Below are 19591 nucleotides of genomic sequence, written 5' to 3'. Positions count from 1 at the left end.
CTTTGTGGGGATACACTAGGTATGTCGTTGCTAGTGCTTGGTTGCTTAATTCAAACAGGCAGGTCAAAAGTTGCGACTCCAAATTGAAAACACACACAATGCTAGAATATTGATTGGCCGATTGCTTCTTCTACTTGTAAAGCATAAACCGCTCTACTCAGAGGAAAAAGGTTCGCTTCAGGTCTTCAACTCATCCAATTCAATGATATCTAGCAGATATTTGAACAACACATAATTTGGAATTAAAATGAAAAATAAAACCCTTTTTGTTAAAAAATTAATGGTTTTACCGTTCTTATTTTGCAAATCTTAGCTCAAAAGCTAGCCAGTAAGTATATAAATATAACTTGTGTTATACTCTGCCATTTAAAACAGTAGGTACGGCTAAAGATTCTGTGAAGGCTTGTTTTTTTTGGTTTTGATCAAGTTATTGTAATCACTACAACATCGCTTCTATTGTAATCCCTGTGGGTATTAATAATTGTCTATATAGTTTTGGACAATCTTCACTATGTCAACTAGGAGTGAAACATCTCCAATTGGAAATTTTTCTTATGTCATCTTGGACAATCCGCATAGCTAAACTTGAGGGGAGGAATCCCCTCAGCTAAAGTTCTTTGTATGGTTCTCGTAACTCCCTTTCTTAAGCAAGACAAGCAGTGCAACTGTCATAGCTCTTCCAACTTGTCATGTTTTCGGATAAATGTTGTGATTAAGACAAGTTAACAAAGTGAGAATCTTTCTAGTGCAAAGATAAGCAGTACAACTATTGAAGCTCTTCCAACTATCATGTCTTCTGATAAGTATTGCGATTAAGTCAGTTAACAAAATGAGAGTCGACAAATTGGAATAAAACACAAACTTGATCTAGATATCTGGCAAGTGTGAATTACGAGCAATACGTCTTTTATAGAAGGGTATTAATACAGCTGGAGCAGTAGAGTCACCTGCCCCCACAACAAAAATGACACTGTGAGAGATACTATTTCCTATTCTTCTGTAGCAGGCCTAAAAAACACAAGGTGAGTCATTCCATTCCTCCCTGCGAATCCACCTGTAGACTATAGGCTATAGGCTATAGGCTATAGGCAATGGCTACGAAACCATTCTTTCTCTCTTCGTTTCCAGAACCAAAAAGAAACAAAAGAATGAAATTGAATAGGACATCTATACATTAATTACATCTAGTAATAATAAGTTGATCCTTTGTTATTCGAAGCATCTCGACAAAGCATTGATCGCACTTCAAGAATGGACCTAGGAGGCTCGAGGTCTTTCTCTTGAAGCGAATTGCCTAACAGCTGCTGCATCTGAGAGGCAAATGTATCATCGAGGATCTGCAAATGCCAAGTACATAAAATGATGAAACATATAGTAATTAGATGCACTTTGTACCAAAACAAGAAGTTGCTACTTACAGAGACTGCAATTCGCGAGCCCTTGTACCAAGACCGATTCTCTTTCCTGCTCTCTAAGAAACTTAGCACGTCCTGCAGCAGAGAGAAATTAGTAATAATTTTTACACGAAAATGAACAATAAGCTATCAACCATAAGGTCAACCAAGACTAACCTGTCCCATCCTGTCCCAGTAGCCTCGACAACTTGCAATGAATACGTTAGGCTCAAATATGGTGTAAAGGTGATTTATGGAACTCGTAAGCTGCTCCTTCAATGGCTGCATCTTACATCTTATGTCTGATTCTATGACATTCTCCTTGGAATCTTGTAAAATTTTCTTCAACTTTGTGTTGTTCTGCAGCTTCGTCTGAAGCAGGACAGGTGGTATTTGTTTCAGTTGAATCAAGTAATCAGTTGAAAAGTTTCAGCAAGCAGTGACCAATATAGAACAAATGGATTCCTTTTAATTTTAGATTTAACCAAAATGCCGCGCAAACTCACATTTTCTGCAAGCTTTTCAATGACTGCTTGCACATAATTCCTGAATTTAGATCGAAGCATCACTGTCACTTCACTCAGGCGCTCTCCAGGAGCGGTGTTTCCTCCTTCAGGGATACATGAGCCCCAGGACTTAAACTGCTGCTCAATCTTTGGGCGCAGAACATCTAGCATCCTCTTCATTGAATTCAAAAGAATTCCCAACTGAAAGAAGGAACATGTCGAAGGCCTAAATATATGGAGTTACATGTGATGAAGGATAGAAAAAGGATACTTACATCTTCTGGCACAATATATGGGCAAACTGATCTTTTGGCAAGTTTTTGCACATATTTGAGGCCAAATTTCTTGGGTGTCAAATTCTCCTTTAACGGCGACAAGACATCTGCATATTGCCTTTCCAGTGCATCCAAAATTGCCTTCTCAATATCAGCAATGGCCTTTATACATCAAGAGAAATAGGAAAGTGTCAACTATAAACAAAATAGTAGTTTCAAATGGCCAAAAAATGAATAGAACGTAAGAACAAAGCGCAACAGCAGCCCGTATGTTACTGCTCATTTGATTCCTTCTAATCTCAAGCTTTCTTCACTTCCAGGAGAAAAGAAAAATGAAGCGAGAAAGGAGAAAAATGAAAAGAAATAAAATCCTAATGTAATTAAGTATCATTCCTTTTCATACAATGTTTCAAGGGAGAAGTCTAAATAGATCAGTCCTCTTCAGCAAATAAATAGATCTAACTTTGGCACAGACTATATACTGGTATGCCCACACTGGGCACAATTTCTAGGTTTTAGTAAGAGTGGCAGAAATAGAAGAACGATAATGAGGGTATTGAACTGATGTTCACAATTACTACCATTTCACTGTCAATTTAGTCAGTTAATGAATCCTTTTGATGGTTTATAATATTGCCATTAAAAAAATGCAACACGAGTTTTTCAGCAAATGTTGGGCACAGTATCACCCTCCCCCCCCCCCCCCCCCCCCCCCCCCCCCCTCCCCCCTCCCCCCTCCCCCCTCATCCTCTTTCTTTACAATAGTATATTTTCATGCACATAGTAGTAAAACAGAAACAAGAATAATCAGGGCATACATTCTCCAATACAAATGTGTATTCTGGCCAGCGGCAGATGATGATGACGTAGTCATTTAGAGTTTCTTTCAGGCGCCCGTACATCTCATCAACAAAAGGGGTTGTTGAATGCTGAGTTTTCACTCCCGACCATTTCACCTGTGAGATAATCGAGATTATTCAGCACCAATCAGGAAAAATGAAGGATAGAGCAGATCAGCAGAAAGTGAAAACCAATGATAACCGAACTCCTAAATTAACTTGGAGCAGAGCTAAGAGAGCTGTTAGTGGCGCAAAAGTTAAATTTCCTTTCCATCTAAGCAAGCAAAAAATTGGCCCATCTTTAAAAATAGTAAGCATTGATCTGCAAAAATTGGCCCATATTGAAAAATTCTTTCCAACCCCATTGCTAATGTAAGAAAGGGTCCATCTTAAAAACTAAACCAATCGAAGATCTTAGTTGTTATCAATTACAAGGTCTGTTTAGTTGCTAACATTTTTGCATTGCATCTGGAAAGCAGCAAGTTGACATTTCAACACGAAGAAACTTTTCTCCAAATTAAACCTGCAAAGAGTGCATGATTCTTACACTCTTATTTCAAAATTTTATTTTCCCTTCAAACACACATGCATGCAAAAAATTAATCTGATCTTCCTTACTTCATTGCAAAATTTACAAAAAAAAAAAAACTTTCTAGCAACTATCCTGACATCCAAAAGTAGACTCAATGTTTTCAAGTCCTCCTACGCTTCTGTTAAGGCTACTGAAAATCAAGAAACCTAATCTAGATTTTAATATCTCATCCATTTGAAATCTACCATCCAGCCTCTGCCTACATTGCAAGTTTCCATGCAAAACACACCATAATAGAGAAGCGACAAGCATGTTTATGAAAAAGGCACTGACCAGCTTAATCCAAAATATTACAAGCAAACAATAACTACTAACAGAAAGAATATAGCACAGTGCAAGATTATGCAAGTGGGATGCTAAGTTTGATGCAAACAAATTGCTGTCTGGAAAAGATATCACACCAAATACATAGATCCTATGAACCACATAATAGAGGGATATTAGAGCCAGAAGTAGAGAGTAGATACATGTGCTTCACCAAGGTTTTAAAAGTGCCTGTGTGAGCTTCAGTTAGTACCTTATCCAGCTTGCAAGATTCCAGCAAAGAGAGCCGCCTATCCTGGATCCACAGGATGATATACAAATGGAACAATTCTTTAGCATCCACTCCTCCTTTGACGGGTCTGCACAGGTCGTTTCACCAAAAATTACACCATTTTGCATATAGATCTAATGCATTAAATAGTAAACCTATGAGGCAAGACTTACTTGATATTCCAGCAGGCAAGATCCCTCTGAAAATCTGCTGTTGCAATGACAAGAGCAGTCACATGGGGAGAAGGACCAGCAGGGGGGCAAGCGATCAGGAATGCCCGCAATCTACAGCAAAGTTCTGCACTATATATGGCTGAAGAGAGGTTCGGCAAGTCAATGAAGCTGTACACAGAATTGAAAACATTGAAGCAATTAGGAATGTTGCAAGAAATGACGACTAATAGGAAAAAAACTTGGAATTGGACTCATCTATAAGATATTGCTTAGCAGTTTTGTGCATGAAAAGAGAATTGCACATGTTCATAAGCACAACAGGGAAAGGAGTTAGAACTTAGTCGCGGGGGTTGGGGGTTGGGGAGTGGGGGGTGAGGAGTATGTCTGTTAAGAAAATAGACTTCAGGCTTAGCTCAACCTCAAAACTTAGATCATTAATTGAGGATTACCATAGAGAGAAAACAGTCCATTCCTCAATCAACATTAAATACACTCCTGCAACCCAGGACTAAGCATCTTTTGCATGGACAACATGGCATCCAGCATTAGGTAAAATAAGAAACAGGGATATTCTAGCTCTGATACCATGTCAAGAAAATAGACTATAAGCCTAACACAACCTCAAAAGTTAGCATAGGGGTGAAGAATTTTCAAAACCATACAAGAAAACAATACATCCCTTAACCAATGCAGGACAGTTAACAATATACATGTTTGTCTTGTCAAAGAAGTCAATTCACTTTACCGTCTTCACATATATATTTTGAGTGATGTGAGTAACAGCCTGTGCTAATACTAATTAATCTTAAAATGTTTACTTAGACAAAAAATTGCCTCAGTATAGTTAGAAATTAGGAATACCTTGGAAGTATGTTTTGATTGTGGATTTCTATGTCAGTAAAAATTTCATTTCTGATGTTCATACAGAGGGACTTCATTTTTTGATAAGCCGTAGATACGGTAACAGCATCCATCAAGAGTCCTTCATTATTGCCGCTGACATATTCATCCGTCTCTGTCAAGTGCCGTCTTGATCTTTTCTTAGCAGCAGCCTGTGCAATCAAATATTTATGCCAAACTGAAGATAAAAACAGATGATTTGTAGAGATATGTGCCAGCTTCCAGACCTGAAAATAGCTGTATAGCGTGTTCTGCGTTTCAGGAGACAATATATCATGAAGTAGAGAAAATAGTTTAACAGCAGGCTCCAATGCAGGTGGTACAACCCCAGTCGCTGGTTTGAAGACATCCATTATCCCTGATGGTGATGACTCATCCAAAGACTTGTAGTTTTCAAAAACCAACGCAAAGATCTGTTCAATCTGGTCCTCAATTTCCCCCAAAATACGATTCTGTAAGAAGCAAGAAAACACTGTGCAATGTCAGTACTTATGAGAGATATGCGAGAAAATTGTAGACCATTTCTTTTATAAAGAAACAATTGTAGACCATTTCTTTTATAACGAAACACACATGTAGAATTCAACTTTTTGGAAGACAACGAAGTCACAAAATAACTTGGAATCTAAAAGCCACAAAACAGCATCAATGTCCAATCTGCAATATGGAATATATCAGATTCAATTTGTTTACAAGTGTTACCTCTTGATGACTAAGGGTGCTCTTAGAACGGCCCTTCATTATTACAGGTAACAAAAGCTCATGCACAACTGTAAGACAATCAGCAGTTGGTGTTGCCACATCCATAACATAGGAAAGGTACCTGCACAATTAATGTTGCAAAATAATTATGTACATAAGCGGAAAATTCCTACAGCACCTAAAACAAGAAAATGCAAGTATAGTGTACCTTAATCTAGTGTACGCATCAGAAACCCCATAGTATGATGCAAATTCGGTAAGTAACCATTTCCATGGACCATGTAATGTCAAATTTCTTTGTTGGAATTGCTGAATCTTCATTGCAACTTCAAGTACCAGGTCATAAGCAACAGTTTCTGCAACTGAACCACACTATAATGGGAAGAAACCAAAAAAGTGTCAGATTACAGAAATTCATTATGTGATTATGCTTTCATTTTCTCCCAATACTTTTTGAGTGGCAGATGTCACAGCAAATCATTTAATGGCCAGACAATAAAAGCTCACAAAAAATTTCCACAATAATTATAAGAGGATTGCATTATAAATCATGAGTTCAACGACCACGAGGTCCCGAAAATATCATTTAAATGCGCAGTCACAGGAAATGAACAAGTCAGCTACATATCATCATAATTAAAAGAGCGGGAGGAATGAATGACAAAAAAGACGCCCAATTTCCATGGAAGTCCACAAATACTGATTCCACACTAAGCTTATCTTGCATTCTTATTGGCTCTTTCCTCCTCTCCAAAAAACAAATTTCAGAAACAATTCTTTATTCTTCCTTCAGCTGTCAAAATGCTTGTAAAGATGACAAGACTCACCTTAAGATGACTATTTTCATCAAATGTTGTTGAGTAATTAATAAAGAGTTGCACTTTGCCGACAAGCTCGTGTACTGGTTCACGATACACAGACCACCACCGAAGTTTCTCACCCTGAATGAAACTTTACTGTAAGCATCATGAGCCAACTGAAGCAATAATTATAGTTGATAACTAAAGTTAATTCAGACAGGTTTACCGGTTCTTCAGCAATGGTGGCAACTTGAGCAAGGACTCGGCCATAATGCTTTCCCGAGGAATCCAGGACTTCAACAATTAGGTCATCTCCAAGACTATCTGGAAAGCTGTAAAGATGTTCACATCACAATCCAAAAATTATAGCAGTTCTTCAAAGACAAAATATGCATTTAAGAAACTCCAATAGAAGGAAAATAGGATGACGTATGGAAGAAACACACTTACAAAATGTGGGTCTCGCCTGATCCAGGTTGCATTTTAATAGCATCCTCTTCCATTGAACTTTTTAGTCGTAAGAAACAACAGTATGTCTCTGAACACATATTAGGTTTCTTGGGTGAGATAATATATAGCAAATAGAACCATTATATTATATAAGTTCTAGTGAAAATAAAGTGCCTCTATGGTCAAAGAAATTGTGTTACTTATGCCCTTGTAAAGAGTATGAAAGGTGAACGAGAATTAAAGAATGGCCAAGACCATACAATTTTCTCATAAGACCAATTATTATAAGCCTGCTGTTCACTGAAAACAATGTAGAAACTTTAACTACAATTTTTTTTTATTTTTTTTTGCATTTTTAATCGTGTTATCTTGCTCAGATCAATTAACATTGTAAAATATCTGCGGGTAAGAAATAGAATCAGAAACAATCTCCATTATAATTATGCACTGCAACTTGCAAGGGTGTAACTCAAATATGGCAGCTATTTTTTAACATTATCGGGGTTCAGTGGGTTATGTGAGGCAATTTCCACTACTTAGAACCTTCAAAACTATTGTAGCAGCCCAGGAATGAACCAAAAAATAAGCAAAATGGTGGAATACCATACCTGCTGGCGTATTGAAGATAACATGTGAAGAGAGAATTCAAGATTGTTTTGAAGACAAAAATAGTTTCACTTACAAAAGACTAAGAACGTATATCTGGTAGTTGATAATTAAGGAGAACTAACATGTCCATATTGTAAGTGAAACAACTATTACAATGGATGGATTATTGATAATATATCCAGGTGATAAATGAAGATGTTGATAATTTAGTTCAGGAACAGCTGAAACTAAATGGTTAGAACAATAAGTTGTTACTGTATCTCCAATGGGTCAAAAGTGACTAGGAGCTACGCGATCAGTGATACCTAAACTAACAATACAAGAACCAACATTCAAGAGCAACGAAATAGAGATGAACTTCTTTACCTTGAACAATATCATAAGATGATGGACTGCTGCGCAGAGATGTCACACCAATTTTCAGGAGTCCAGATACTTGCTTTATATATTGGGTGCTTGCCTGCATGTATGCCAAACTCTGGCGCGAGAAGGAACCATTTGCAGGCACACGAGGAGCAAAATGGACTTTGCGAATCGCTCGCCATCCAGAAGATATTGATGACCGCATATTGGATAGGTGATATCTAACAGATTCAAGCTTTATTTTTGGTGTTTTTAGGGAAGAAAAACTGCAGCCAGTAGGCGGGTCGAGGCCCATTTTAACCTTCCTAACTGCAAAATCATAAAAAGGTCAACAAGAAAATCTTCAGTAGTATTACTATTACCCATTTACCTTTGATATATTACAAGTAAATATCATGGATTACCTTGGATCTTCATCTTTCCAACCATTTGCTTAGGTTTTGGGGCAGCTGCTTCCTTAGGAAGCTCGGAAGAGCGATTTGCCATTAATTCTTCCTCTGATTGTAACAGAACTTGCTGTAACCTGTAAAATCCATATAGGAGATGAGAGTTTTTAGCCATGAAAGTGAAAAGCAGACAATATTAATCGAGTTCATTACATGCACACAAGTTATAACTTAAAGTCTTAAACACTTCCATCCAGATTTTGTGCTAGAATTTAGTCAAATCAGTCAGAGTTAGGTGGTGGCCATAAAATTTTCTCAACCATTGTCCGTTTTCCTTCTCCATCTTCCTGGACCTGTTGAAATTATCACTTTTCTGAAATGAGTATTATCTGGTTCAATTTCCTGAAGGAACTCTGCATCCCAAATGCTTCTCTTTACTAAATTTCCTAAAATGTGGTAGTGATATATTGGACGAAAAGAAAGCATTAGGTACTAGAGGTCCCAAACACTCTAAATATTTTCCCATAATGAGGTAGTAATAGTTTCCTTAGCATTATTTGATATCAAGCATGCTAACACATTTCCATTGCAGTAAACTAAGATGAAGCCTCATAAAGGAAAAGAAAAATACTTTTCTTGCATGCATTTGTTTTAAAAGGAAAATTTAGAAAAACAACCATTTCCTTTAAGTATCCTTCTTTGCAGGACTTAATTTGGAGGGAAGTCTTTTATGTGGGACATTAAACCGCTTCTCTCACCGTCTCGCAACATTCCTGTTAATTAAAGGACAAAAAGCACCAAAAAAATAGAATTTACCAACGCTTTCACTTCCTGTTTCAGCCAACCCAGTGGTGCCTTAACATATTTCGTCTTCTAAATGCTTTTTCCTAGCTAAATGATTTGAAAATACAACAAATAAAAGTAATTAGGTTGTTACTAATCTTTAAGAAGGAAAAGTGAACTGTCCCAAACAGAATGGGTGGTTGAGGGACAGAAGTAAAAATCTGGCGATCCCATTATATAAGAAAAAGGGTAAAGCGAACTATTGACTATAGAGGGCCTTTTATTTTGCCGAAGTTAACATTGATATAAACGGACTTTCTTATCCCCCAACCCCACCCCACCCACCCACACACAAACGGGAAAAAAAGGTTGACTACCGATGGTCCTCAAAATAAAGATAGAGATCTGGTTACACATTAAACTAACTTCCCTTTCTGAAATGTTCAATAAATTTCTAGATAAAAGCAAGCATCATTCACAACTTCCCTTTCAAGTTCTATTTTTCTACAAGAAGAGCTCATACTTGTGATCAACAAGCATTTGTAAATTACCCAGCTGCTTCCTTGAGAGGTTAATAAGACTCCAGAAAGATTCTTTAATTTTAAAATAAGAATAACTGTGACACAACAAGATGGAGCTAGAAAAAGCTAAAACTATCATCTCTAACGTGATTAATGTAAGAAAAAAAAATAGGATGCTACAAATCATATCAGTGTTTGTTATAGACTTCTTCTCAAAATGACACTAAAGCCAGAAAGATACAGCAACTGCTCAATAGCGTGGAACAAGAGAAAAGACTGACCTAAATGAATTCCTTAAGAGAGCACATTCACTTTCCAAAAACATCGGAGCTTCCATGCAACCCCTAGCCCAAGCATGCAGGCAAAGCCGAACACACGCATCATAGGCAAGCACGCGATGCCATGGGCCCAATGCACTGTATTGGACAGAAAATCATCATTAATAATACTGGAAGAGTAACTATACGTTGTAAAATTGTTTCTGTTACCAGTAAGGATACCTGGCATGAAAAGTTGGAAGGCGAGCGGGATAAGAACCCGACGGCCCTCCACTTTCTGCAGCAGCAGCAGTCGTCCTGAAAAACAGGTGTATGCAGATATAAGCTGACATTCAGGAAGTATTCTGCTTTCAAAGAAGAAAGGCACTAAGGACGCGCAAAAGATATAGCTTTAGGTTTTGTAACTGGTTCATGAACAAACCTTACAGGTGAGTCAGAATGATTTGGAACTTTGACCTGGTGGTTTATGCCAGATGAAATGTTACTATCTGCCATAGTTGAGAGACCACTATCTTCTGCCACAGATTGCACATTAGCAGTTCTAGAGGCAGGGATCCGATCATCAACTTCTTTGATTTCAGCAGCAGAGCTGCAAAATGGAGGTGCACTGGGAACATCTTCATCAGAAGCGACCTTCTTCTGTAAATTCCCAGAGGTCATATCCTGAAAGTGATTGAATTAGCTTCACAAGAGTGTCTACGTTCTCTAAAAAACATGAGTAACCACATAGTAAATGAGAAAAAATCCATTGCACAAGTAGATCAATTTAAACTCAACTTGGGAACATTCTGCAAAGTGGAAAAGGCAACTGTAGCCATCAATAATAGCTAATCAGCCTTGGTGATCATTTTAGTACAGTCATATTATCATCACCTCTTGGTGAGGGAGGAATCGAACTATTCACATTTCTCAGTTTGAAAAGTGTGCTCTTTTTTTTTTGTCTAGCAACACCTGACAGCTGAACATTCGAGAAAAAAAGGATTGCATATGTCGACTGGTGCTTCATGTGGATGTGACCACCTTCATTTACATTGTCAGGTGACAACTCGTGCTGTATGATTTTGCGATGGTTCAGGCTGCAATGGACAATGTCCAGGAGGCTCAGAAGAAGGAAAAGAAGTTGAAGAGCGAGGGATCTCTCAACCTTGGCACTCATGTGAATCCCATGAAAGGAAAGAAATAGGACAGCTATTGAAGATACACAGAAAAACATGAATATTTGAGGAATAGCCTGTCATTCCTAAATCCTTTTTGGTGCACCTACTAAATCCCTGTTTGTATAGAAGAATGGGTGTCATTCGGCCGAACATAGACAATCATATTTTGCAGTAGATTCTCTATGGTATACTGCATGTACACATGATTTTTCCATTATTAATGTAATTATCATCTTTATTAAGAAAAGGATTGAACACATTCATGCATACAATGTTTGGATTTTTTGTCCCCACAAATTTTCATCTTCAAGACAATGTCTGAATGTAGAAGGCATTCATAACCATTGGTATACATAATTAGTTCACCATTAAATCTTAGTTTTAAGTCAATTGAAAACTTTGCAAATAAAAAACACAGAACTACAATACCTAGTTGAGGAATTCTAAGTCATATATATGTGAAACAGTTATTTTCCCAGATAGCTACAACAACAACATACACTGTATCCCCACAAAGTGGGATCTAAGGTGGGTAAAGCGTACGCAGTCCATACCACTACCTCAGACGAAGTAGAGAAACTGTTTCCAGTAGACCCCGGCTCAGGACAAATAACAGTATAAAAAACATAAAACAACAAACAAATTGGGATAACACATCACTAGATAATACAGAAATAAACAAAATGGGATAACAATCAACTAGATAATAAAAGAAACAAGACACCCACACAGTAAAACTATACACAATCTATCCAGAAATCACACACATCACCAAAACACCACGAACAAGAAACTACAAGACACGCATAATACGACGACTAACGGCACAACTACAAACAACGCACACCTTCCTACTAGCAAGGACGTACTCCTACCCACTAACCCTCTACCCTAATTCGCACACTCCTACCCACTAACCCTCTACCCTAATTTGCATCCTCCACACCTTCCTATTTAGGGTCAAGTCCTTAGTAAGTTGTAACTGCTTCATGTCATGTCTAATCACCTTCCTATCTAGATCTCACGTCGCTAATGATCTTTTTTTGTATGTTGTCAATAATTCCTTATCAGGAAAAAAAGTAAATAGTCACATGATCTCTCTTTTTTTATAACCATAGTGTCCCGGCCAGTTTGCACGCATCTTGACTAACTTCATGAGGTACCTTCTACCAATACAGGCACCCAGTAATTTTGTCCACCGAGGGGCTTGGACAGATGGGACGAAATCACTTAGTATTTTTGTCTCCGGTAGAGATTTGAACTTGAGACCTCATGGTTCTTAACCACTTAATTGGCCATTAGGCCACACCCTTTATTGCCATGGAAGATAAAATCAAGATTTATAATTCTTAGAAATAGCAATGCACAAATCTAAAGTAAGAGTGCAGGCATCATATATTCCTTAAAGGATATCTTTGATAACTGCTTCATTTTTGGATAATATAATTCAATATAACCAAGTTCTAAAGCTAATTCCATTTTCAAAGAATGCATTAATTTAACAATTGGAAACTCAATTCGAAAAATAACCAAAGCAAATTAATACCTTCTGAGTCTTGTTTCCTGTATTCAGTTTAGACGGAATGCTGGACACACACCCTTCAGATGCATAATTTGTTGATCGTGGAACTGTTCCATTATTTGTCCCCACTTGGGTGGAGGAGAACTCAGAGCTTGCAGCAGAATCAGAAGATTCCTCCTCAGTATACACACTACTTCCAATTGGATATCTACTAGCACCTCTCATCAATCTATCGACCACATGTCCATGACCTCTCCCCAATGTCTCCATCGATGAACCAACATCATCAGAGTACATACTGTCACTTGCATACTGAGCAGCACCACGCCTTGGTGGGAGATTGTAGTATCTCTGAGTGGCTGCAGTAGTACTAGGAACTCTGTCATCATGTGGTGATGAATCCAGCGAGTATCTCCCCCCGTAAACCTCCTCTTCCGAATCAGTGATCATGTCATTCTCAGAAACTGATGCACTTCCGTCTAAATCTCTAGATACAGGAATGACCCCCGACAGATGACCACTCCTGAATTTCGAAGGCGGAGGAAGTCCAACATTACGCCCACCATTTCTCATGCTGCCAATTGGATCAATTCTTGATCTTTCGCTTAAAATAGAGTAAGGAACTTCCTTTTTCTGTTGCCCAGTACCCTGAATTTCAAGTTCAATTCTCAGATGAGACACAAAAAATCAAGAGTCTACCACTTGATAAACATCACATCATTTGCTGACTTCCAAGTTCAAATTTTCAAATAAGACAACAAAATTCAAGAATCAACCACTCCATAAACATCACATCATTTGCTAAATTTCAAAATCAAAAATCAAAATCACTCCCACAACAGGACCAAAAAGAAAAAGTCTGACGTCACAAAATTCAAAATTTCAAGATTATGGGGAAACCCCACATAGATAAAGACCCTAAAAACAAACAAAAACAAACCCATATGCAATCAGAAGATAAATATCAGAAAATTTCAAATTTCAAGAACATGGGCAAACCCCACATAGACAAAAGATCCTAATACAACAGGCAAAACAAACCCATACACAATCAAAAGACAAATATCATTAAAAAAATGCAGAAATGAGACCTCTCTAACCCACTTGAGGGCGTTGTTATCGAGACCCTCAGTGAACATCTGCTTCTTTAATAACCTGTATAATCAAAGAAACAAAAACCCATTAAGAGAAAATCACAATGCATCAACTTAACTAAAAGCAAAACAGCAAAAGAATACACATAATACCAAAATGTGATAGTAGTAGTAAACAAAAAAATAATGAATACCCAGAAGAAGCAAAGATTAATAACCCACTGTCACTGAGTCACTGCTAAAACGCTGTCGTTTTTACTTCATCACTGTCTTCGAATTACAACATTTTTATTTTTATTTTGTTATTAATGGGGAAAACAAAAATGGGGGAATTTGTTAGGCCAAAAAGTACTGAGCACGTACAAATAGTGAAAGAGAAGCAATGACGAAAATGAAAATGGTGTTGGGGTGCGTGGGCGTGGGGGTGGGGGTGGGGGTGAGAGGGTGGGGGAGGAAAACAGAAGAGGAGTCGAACGTTGTAATGTGAACAACCTTTACTGCACTGGTTTTCTTTCTCTCTCCGCTTTAATACTCTGTTTGGATGCTTCTTAATACTCTTTTGCTTTAGCAACTTCATGTAAAATTAAGGGTCCTTTGGTTGGAAAACAAATTATGTTGAGATAAGTTATGCTAGAATTAGTTATACTTTTTAGTGGTTATTTGGTTTGTGGTATCAAAAATAATATGCATGGAATTCTTTTTAAGAATAGATTGTGTGTTGACAAAAATAATCCTTACCTTGTTTAGTTTAATAATTATTTTTATGAAAATTACATTAATAAAAATAATTATTAACTAGCTTTTTATGAAAATTGTATTGGTAAGAGTATTGATAAGTTTTTACAATGTCGTTTGTCGTAGAATTACCTTTTTTGTTATTCCTTTTAATTTTTTTTAACAAAATATATTTGACAATAATTACTACATTTAACTTCTAAATTTATTTATTGTCAAATAAAATGGGGAATTTACTAGTCATGTTCATAGAAAATAAATAAGAGAATTTTTTTATAAACAACATAGTTTTGAAACATATTTATCATACATTTTTATATTTTTTATAATTATTAAGTATAATAAAAACTTTTTTTGAAGTGCGATACACTAAAGGCCACAATACAGGTTGAATTGTGATAGTAAAATGAAGAAAATTGTGATAATTTTTTTTTAAAATGCAACACATTTTACAGGACAAAAATAATGCGATTCGCTTAATTCAATATCTCAATCGTTGATAAAGTGTTTCAATTATACATTTTTCATTCAATTTTTTTTTACATGTGTTCTCATTCATCTATTAAGTAATTAAGTTAACCACATAAAATATGTCATTTCTTTTAATTATACATATTTGTCTCAGTAAGCCGTAAAATCCTAGATATTTTCTATTATGTCAGACAAAGAATTTGGGGTAATTCTGTCCTATTCTAATTTTATTTCAAGAATAAATAATGATGAGATTGTCATCCCACTAAATGTATGGATAACTTATTTCGTACTATTTATTAGTATCAGGATAAGTTATTCCAAATATTGTCAACCAAACATGCATTAAAATTTGTATCCCAAAATCATTTACTTTTGTACCTCACACCAAACGATCCTTAGTATCTTGTCATTTGTTAACCATATTTTTTACCTCATCTGCTTAACCTTCCATCCATTTATTTTATCCATTGTATTAAAAATAGACATTCAATAGTATTTATTTAATTTAAATCAATAGATAATTACATTGTTGTATCTATTTTACTCATGTTATTATTATTCACTGTCTAATGCATTTTTCAAAGCATGAAATTTATTCTATTTAAAGGGTAACATAATAAATTTATCACTATTATTTATTATTTATTAAGGTATGTGTCTAGTTAATAATGAACAACTATTGCAGGACAGAAGGAGTAGTGCTTAATTTGCAGTAGATTTTTATGAAGTAAGGAAAGTTTAATAATTGGTAAGAGATTTTGAAGAAAAGTCTTGAAGAAATCGATAAAGTTATTTTTATGTGATTCAAAAGTCACTACTCAAACTATGAAAACAGTCTCTTGACAAAAAATTAGGATGAAATTGTGTATAATAACCCTTTATTTATCAGGAAATTTCTCATCTTAGTAGGAGCTTTCCAAAGAAATAGCTTAGTAGTCACATTAGCAGCGCTTGGGATGAGTTTAGGCACAGCCTATTCCCTTTGGTAATATAATTGTGCTGTTTCTGAAAATTTAAAATCCGATTTCCTCCATAAATTCTCCGATTCAAATGGCAGAGAAGTTTCCATATTTATACCTTTTCTTGTTGGAGGGGCGATCGTACGTTATACTAACAAAGAAATTAGGGTAAACCAATGTGATCATAACATTCTAGGTGCTTGCGATAGGACGAATTGAACCTCGTCTGTAAATAGCAGAAACTTTAACGCATTTAACTGTCATTTTTAAAGGATAATTTAGTAGATTTCCCATCGTATTACATTGTATTTTTATAATTACATAATATCAAATATTAATAATTTGAAAAATATACTTATAAGAATAGTGTTGTACAAGATAAAACTACCATATAAAAAGATAAACAAAAGATAAAGACAGAATTTATAAAATAATAATTAAAAATAAAATGAATTCATACGAAAGTGCCAAACCAAAACAATTGTTACATAGAATTAAACTTTTTTTTTAATGATTAGCTAAACATAAATTTAATACTAATAATTTAAGCGACTACATAACAACCATCCAAACAAGCCGTAAGTTTCCCGCTTGCTTAAACGAGTAGAGAAAAACACTCACATGGGAATAGTGGATTAGGGGGCCCACAGATTAGTACTTTTTTAGTTTCTCTCGCTTTCTGGTTTGTTTCAAATTTCTAAATTTGGACTCTTTTATTAAAAGGTTTCATTTCCACATTTGCCCCTCCCTTCTGAATTAAAATTTGTAAATATTCTCTTGTTCACTTCTCTACGAGGACTCTTATCAAAGAAGAATAGTCTAAATTAATATTTTTTTACTTGCTTTGTTTGTATTTTTTTTTTATTTTAAGAAATAATGTGTATTTTTATAATTCACTTGCTTTTAATTTTTTTCTTTTGGTCAAGACTTACTTTTAATTTTAGCAAATACTTAAAGGACATTTTATTATATTTAATATATATTTTAAATTTAAGACTACAAAATTTAAAATTTTTCTTTACTTTAGTAAACTTCCTGACAAACTAAAATTGATCAAACAAATTAAAATAAAAAATAATAAATTGAATCGTATTAAAATTAACTTCACTCTTGAATTCTAAAAAAACACTTCTGTCACTCCATTTTCGAGAGGCATAGAATTCATCGGTACACTACCAAAAGAATTGACATGTCATTAAGCCACATGTATTCAGTATTTATGAATTTGAAGTTAAGGCTTGACATGTATTACTTGTGCAGTTCGAATAGGAGTAAATATTTAGGTTTAAGTTGGGGTTCGTTTGGTTTAAAAATAATTTTTTCTGGGATTAGTTATCTTGCGATAAATTATGATGAGATAAGTTATATTGGGATTAGTTATGGTGGGATTATTTTTTACTGAGTGTTTAATTTGTTATATTCAAAGTAATAAGCATGGTATTTTTTTAGAGAAATTAAAATATATAAATAAACAAATTTATATATTTTACAACCATTTTGAACGGTAAACTGTTCAAAATTTATTTATTTATGAATATATTATACGTTAATTAAACAAAATTTATGTGTGTGTGAGAATATATTATGTTATATATAATTAAACATAATTAAACATAATATATTATAATTAATTATATTAACATAATATATATATATAATTAAACATAATTAACGTATATATATTCACAATATATTCATAATGTTATACGTTATATATTACGTAATATATTATATTCATAATTAATGAATATATTATACGTTAATTAAACATAATTTATGAATATATAATTTATATATATTTATGAATATATTAAACGTTATTCATAATATATTATACTGTTCATAATATATATATTATACATTCAAAACATAATTTATTATTTATGAATATATATATATGTGTGTGTGTGAGAGAGAGAAATGAAAATAATAGAGTTTGAGGGTATTTTTGTCCTTCATACATTTATCCCCAAAATAAATTATGGTGGGATTGTTATCCCACCAATTGAATGGATAACTTATCTCAGCACTATTTATTAGTCCCGGAATAAGTTATCCCGAATATTGTCAACCAAACATGTAATAAAAAATTTTATCCCGAGATTATTATTTTATCTAGGGATTATTTGCTTCAGCACCTCAAACCAAACGACCCCTAAGTATCAGGCAATTCCAATTTTGAATCTATATATCTGAAAATTTAAATTACCAAGTTTATTTTTATTATAATGAAATTTGAAATTGGTTCAATAAGCAATAAAACAACTCATCACTTACCACCAAACAATGTGGTGCATCGGATGAGGTTGTTCCTCCCTTAATCATAGATCTCGGGTTCAAGCTCTGAGAATGAAAAAATCTTTGGTAGAGAACGCTTCCTCCGAATGAGCCCTACGCGGTATGAATTCGGATTAATCGAGCTCCAATGCAGATATCGGACACCGAATGACAAAACAACAACAACTTATCACTTACTCTAATATAAAAAGGGTGGAAATTTGCCACCATATGAAAGTTTTACCTTTAAAAGAAGAGTTTTACGTGAAGTTTTTCTATTTTCATAGTTTGAAATTGAAAAATGGAATTATCAACAAAAATGTCACATTCATCTCCTTATTGTCTTCTGTTATAGTTGTTCTTCCTCTCATGTATTATCACACTTGTGTTTTAGTTCAAATTTTTGTATGTTATTTTTTTTTCAACTATGTTATTTTTCTATAGTTAGTTATTTAAACAATTAATTATATAGTTATTTAGAAAATGATTAACAATATTAAGTACAACCTCATAAATAAAATTTGAATATATATTTTTATTTTTACTTAATAAAATTAGAGAGATTGTTTGCAAAGATCCTCGATTAAGTAAAAAAAATTTAAATGATAATCAAAATTGACACCAATTTTCAATTTTCTTTTATTCTTTTGTTAAGAATATTGGTACTTCCAAATTTTATCCTTAAAAAATGATTTACATAAACGTATACTAATGCTTATTTTAAACAAAAATGAATAGTAAATTATTTTGTTGACTTGAGTGGAGCCTCATCGATTGCACCAATTTTTATCATGGTCGGAGCATTTTGTAACTATATAATATAATTTATAATATAATATATCAACAATATAATTAGTTTGTGGAAAAATTGAAATTGCCCTGGAATATGGGCAATTTGGGTAATTGAATATGCAAAAGTACTTTGATGACCAATAATTCTTATGAAAGAACAAAAAATACAATAAAGATAATGAGAATATTGGTAGTAGAAGTCTATGACAAAAACTAATAATTTCGAAATAATAAAATAGAACACCGCTAAATATTTATGCGGATTAAAAAATTTAGTATTTATGAGTTTTTATAATAATTTAAGATTAATTAATTAAATTTATGATTAAATATTTATACATAGTTAATAAATATTTTAAAGCACAACTTGGGATATTGAGATTATTAAAATATGTAGAAGGTTTGAATTTTAAAGCAATTTGTTGTCAAGATGACGATTTTGACACAATAATTTAAAATAATGTACAATATATTT

General features: G+C 34.4%; 1 protein-coding gene across 1 annotated transcript; it reads right to left on the bottom strand.

The window, feature by feature from the left end:
* Positions 1–889: 889 nt before the first annotated feature.
* Positions 890–14378, bottom strand: LOC107867382. Its single transcript, XM_016713579.2, has 23 exons — positions 14074–14378; positions 13877–13940; positions 12810–13433; positions 10528–10769; positions 10329–10403; positions 10110–10244; positions 8543–8661; positions 8142–8447; positions 7167–7254; positions 6943–7048; positions 6744–6857; positions 6125–6288; positions 5917–6037; positions 5442–5666; positions 5176–5366; positions 4315–4482; positions 4124–4229; positions 2994–3131; positions 2176–2337; positions 1901–2101; positions 1572–1766; positions 1419–1490; positions 890–1337 (listed from the first exon to the last, which is right to left on the bottom strand). Exons 2-23 carry the CDS (start codon positions 13922–13924, stop codon positions 1185–1187), a joined length of 3753 nt encoding a protein of 1250 aa, XP_016569065.2. The 5' UTR covers positions 13925–13940; positions 14074–14378; the 3' UTR covers positions 890–1184.
* Between the last annotated feature and the right edge of the window lie 5213 nt (positions 14379–19591).

This window comes from Capsicum annuum, chromosome 4 (genome assembly GCF_002878395.1).
Source record: "Capsicum annuum cultivar UCD-10X-F1 chromosome 4, UCD10Xv1.1, whole genome shotgun sequence".
In the NCBI taxonomy this organism is placed as follows: Eukaryota; Viridiplantae; Streptophyta; class Magnoliopsida; order Solanales; family Solanaceae; genus Capsicum; species Capsicum annuum.
This window is presented reverse-complemented; position numbering and strand designations above follow the sequence as displayed.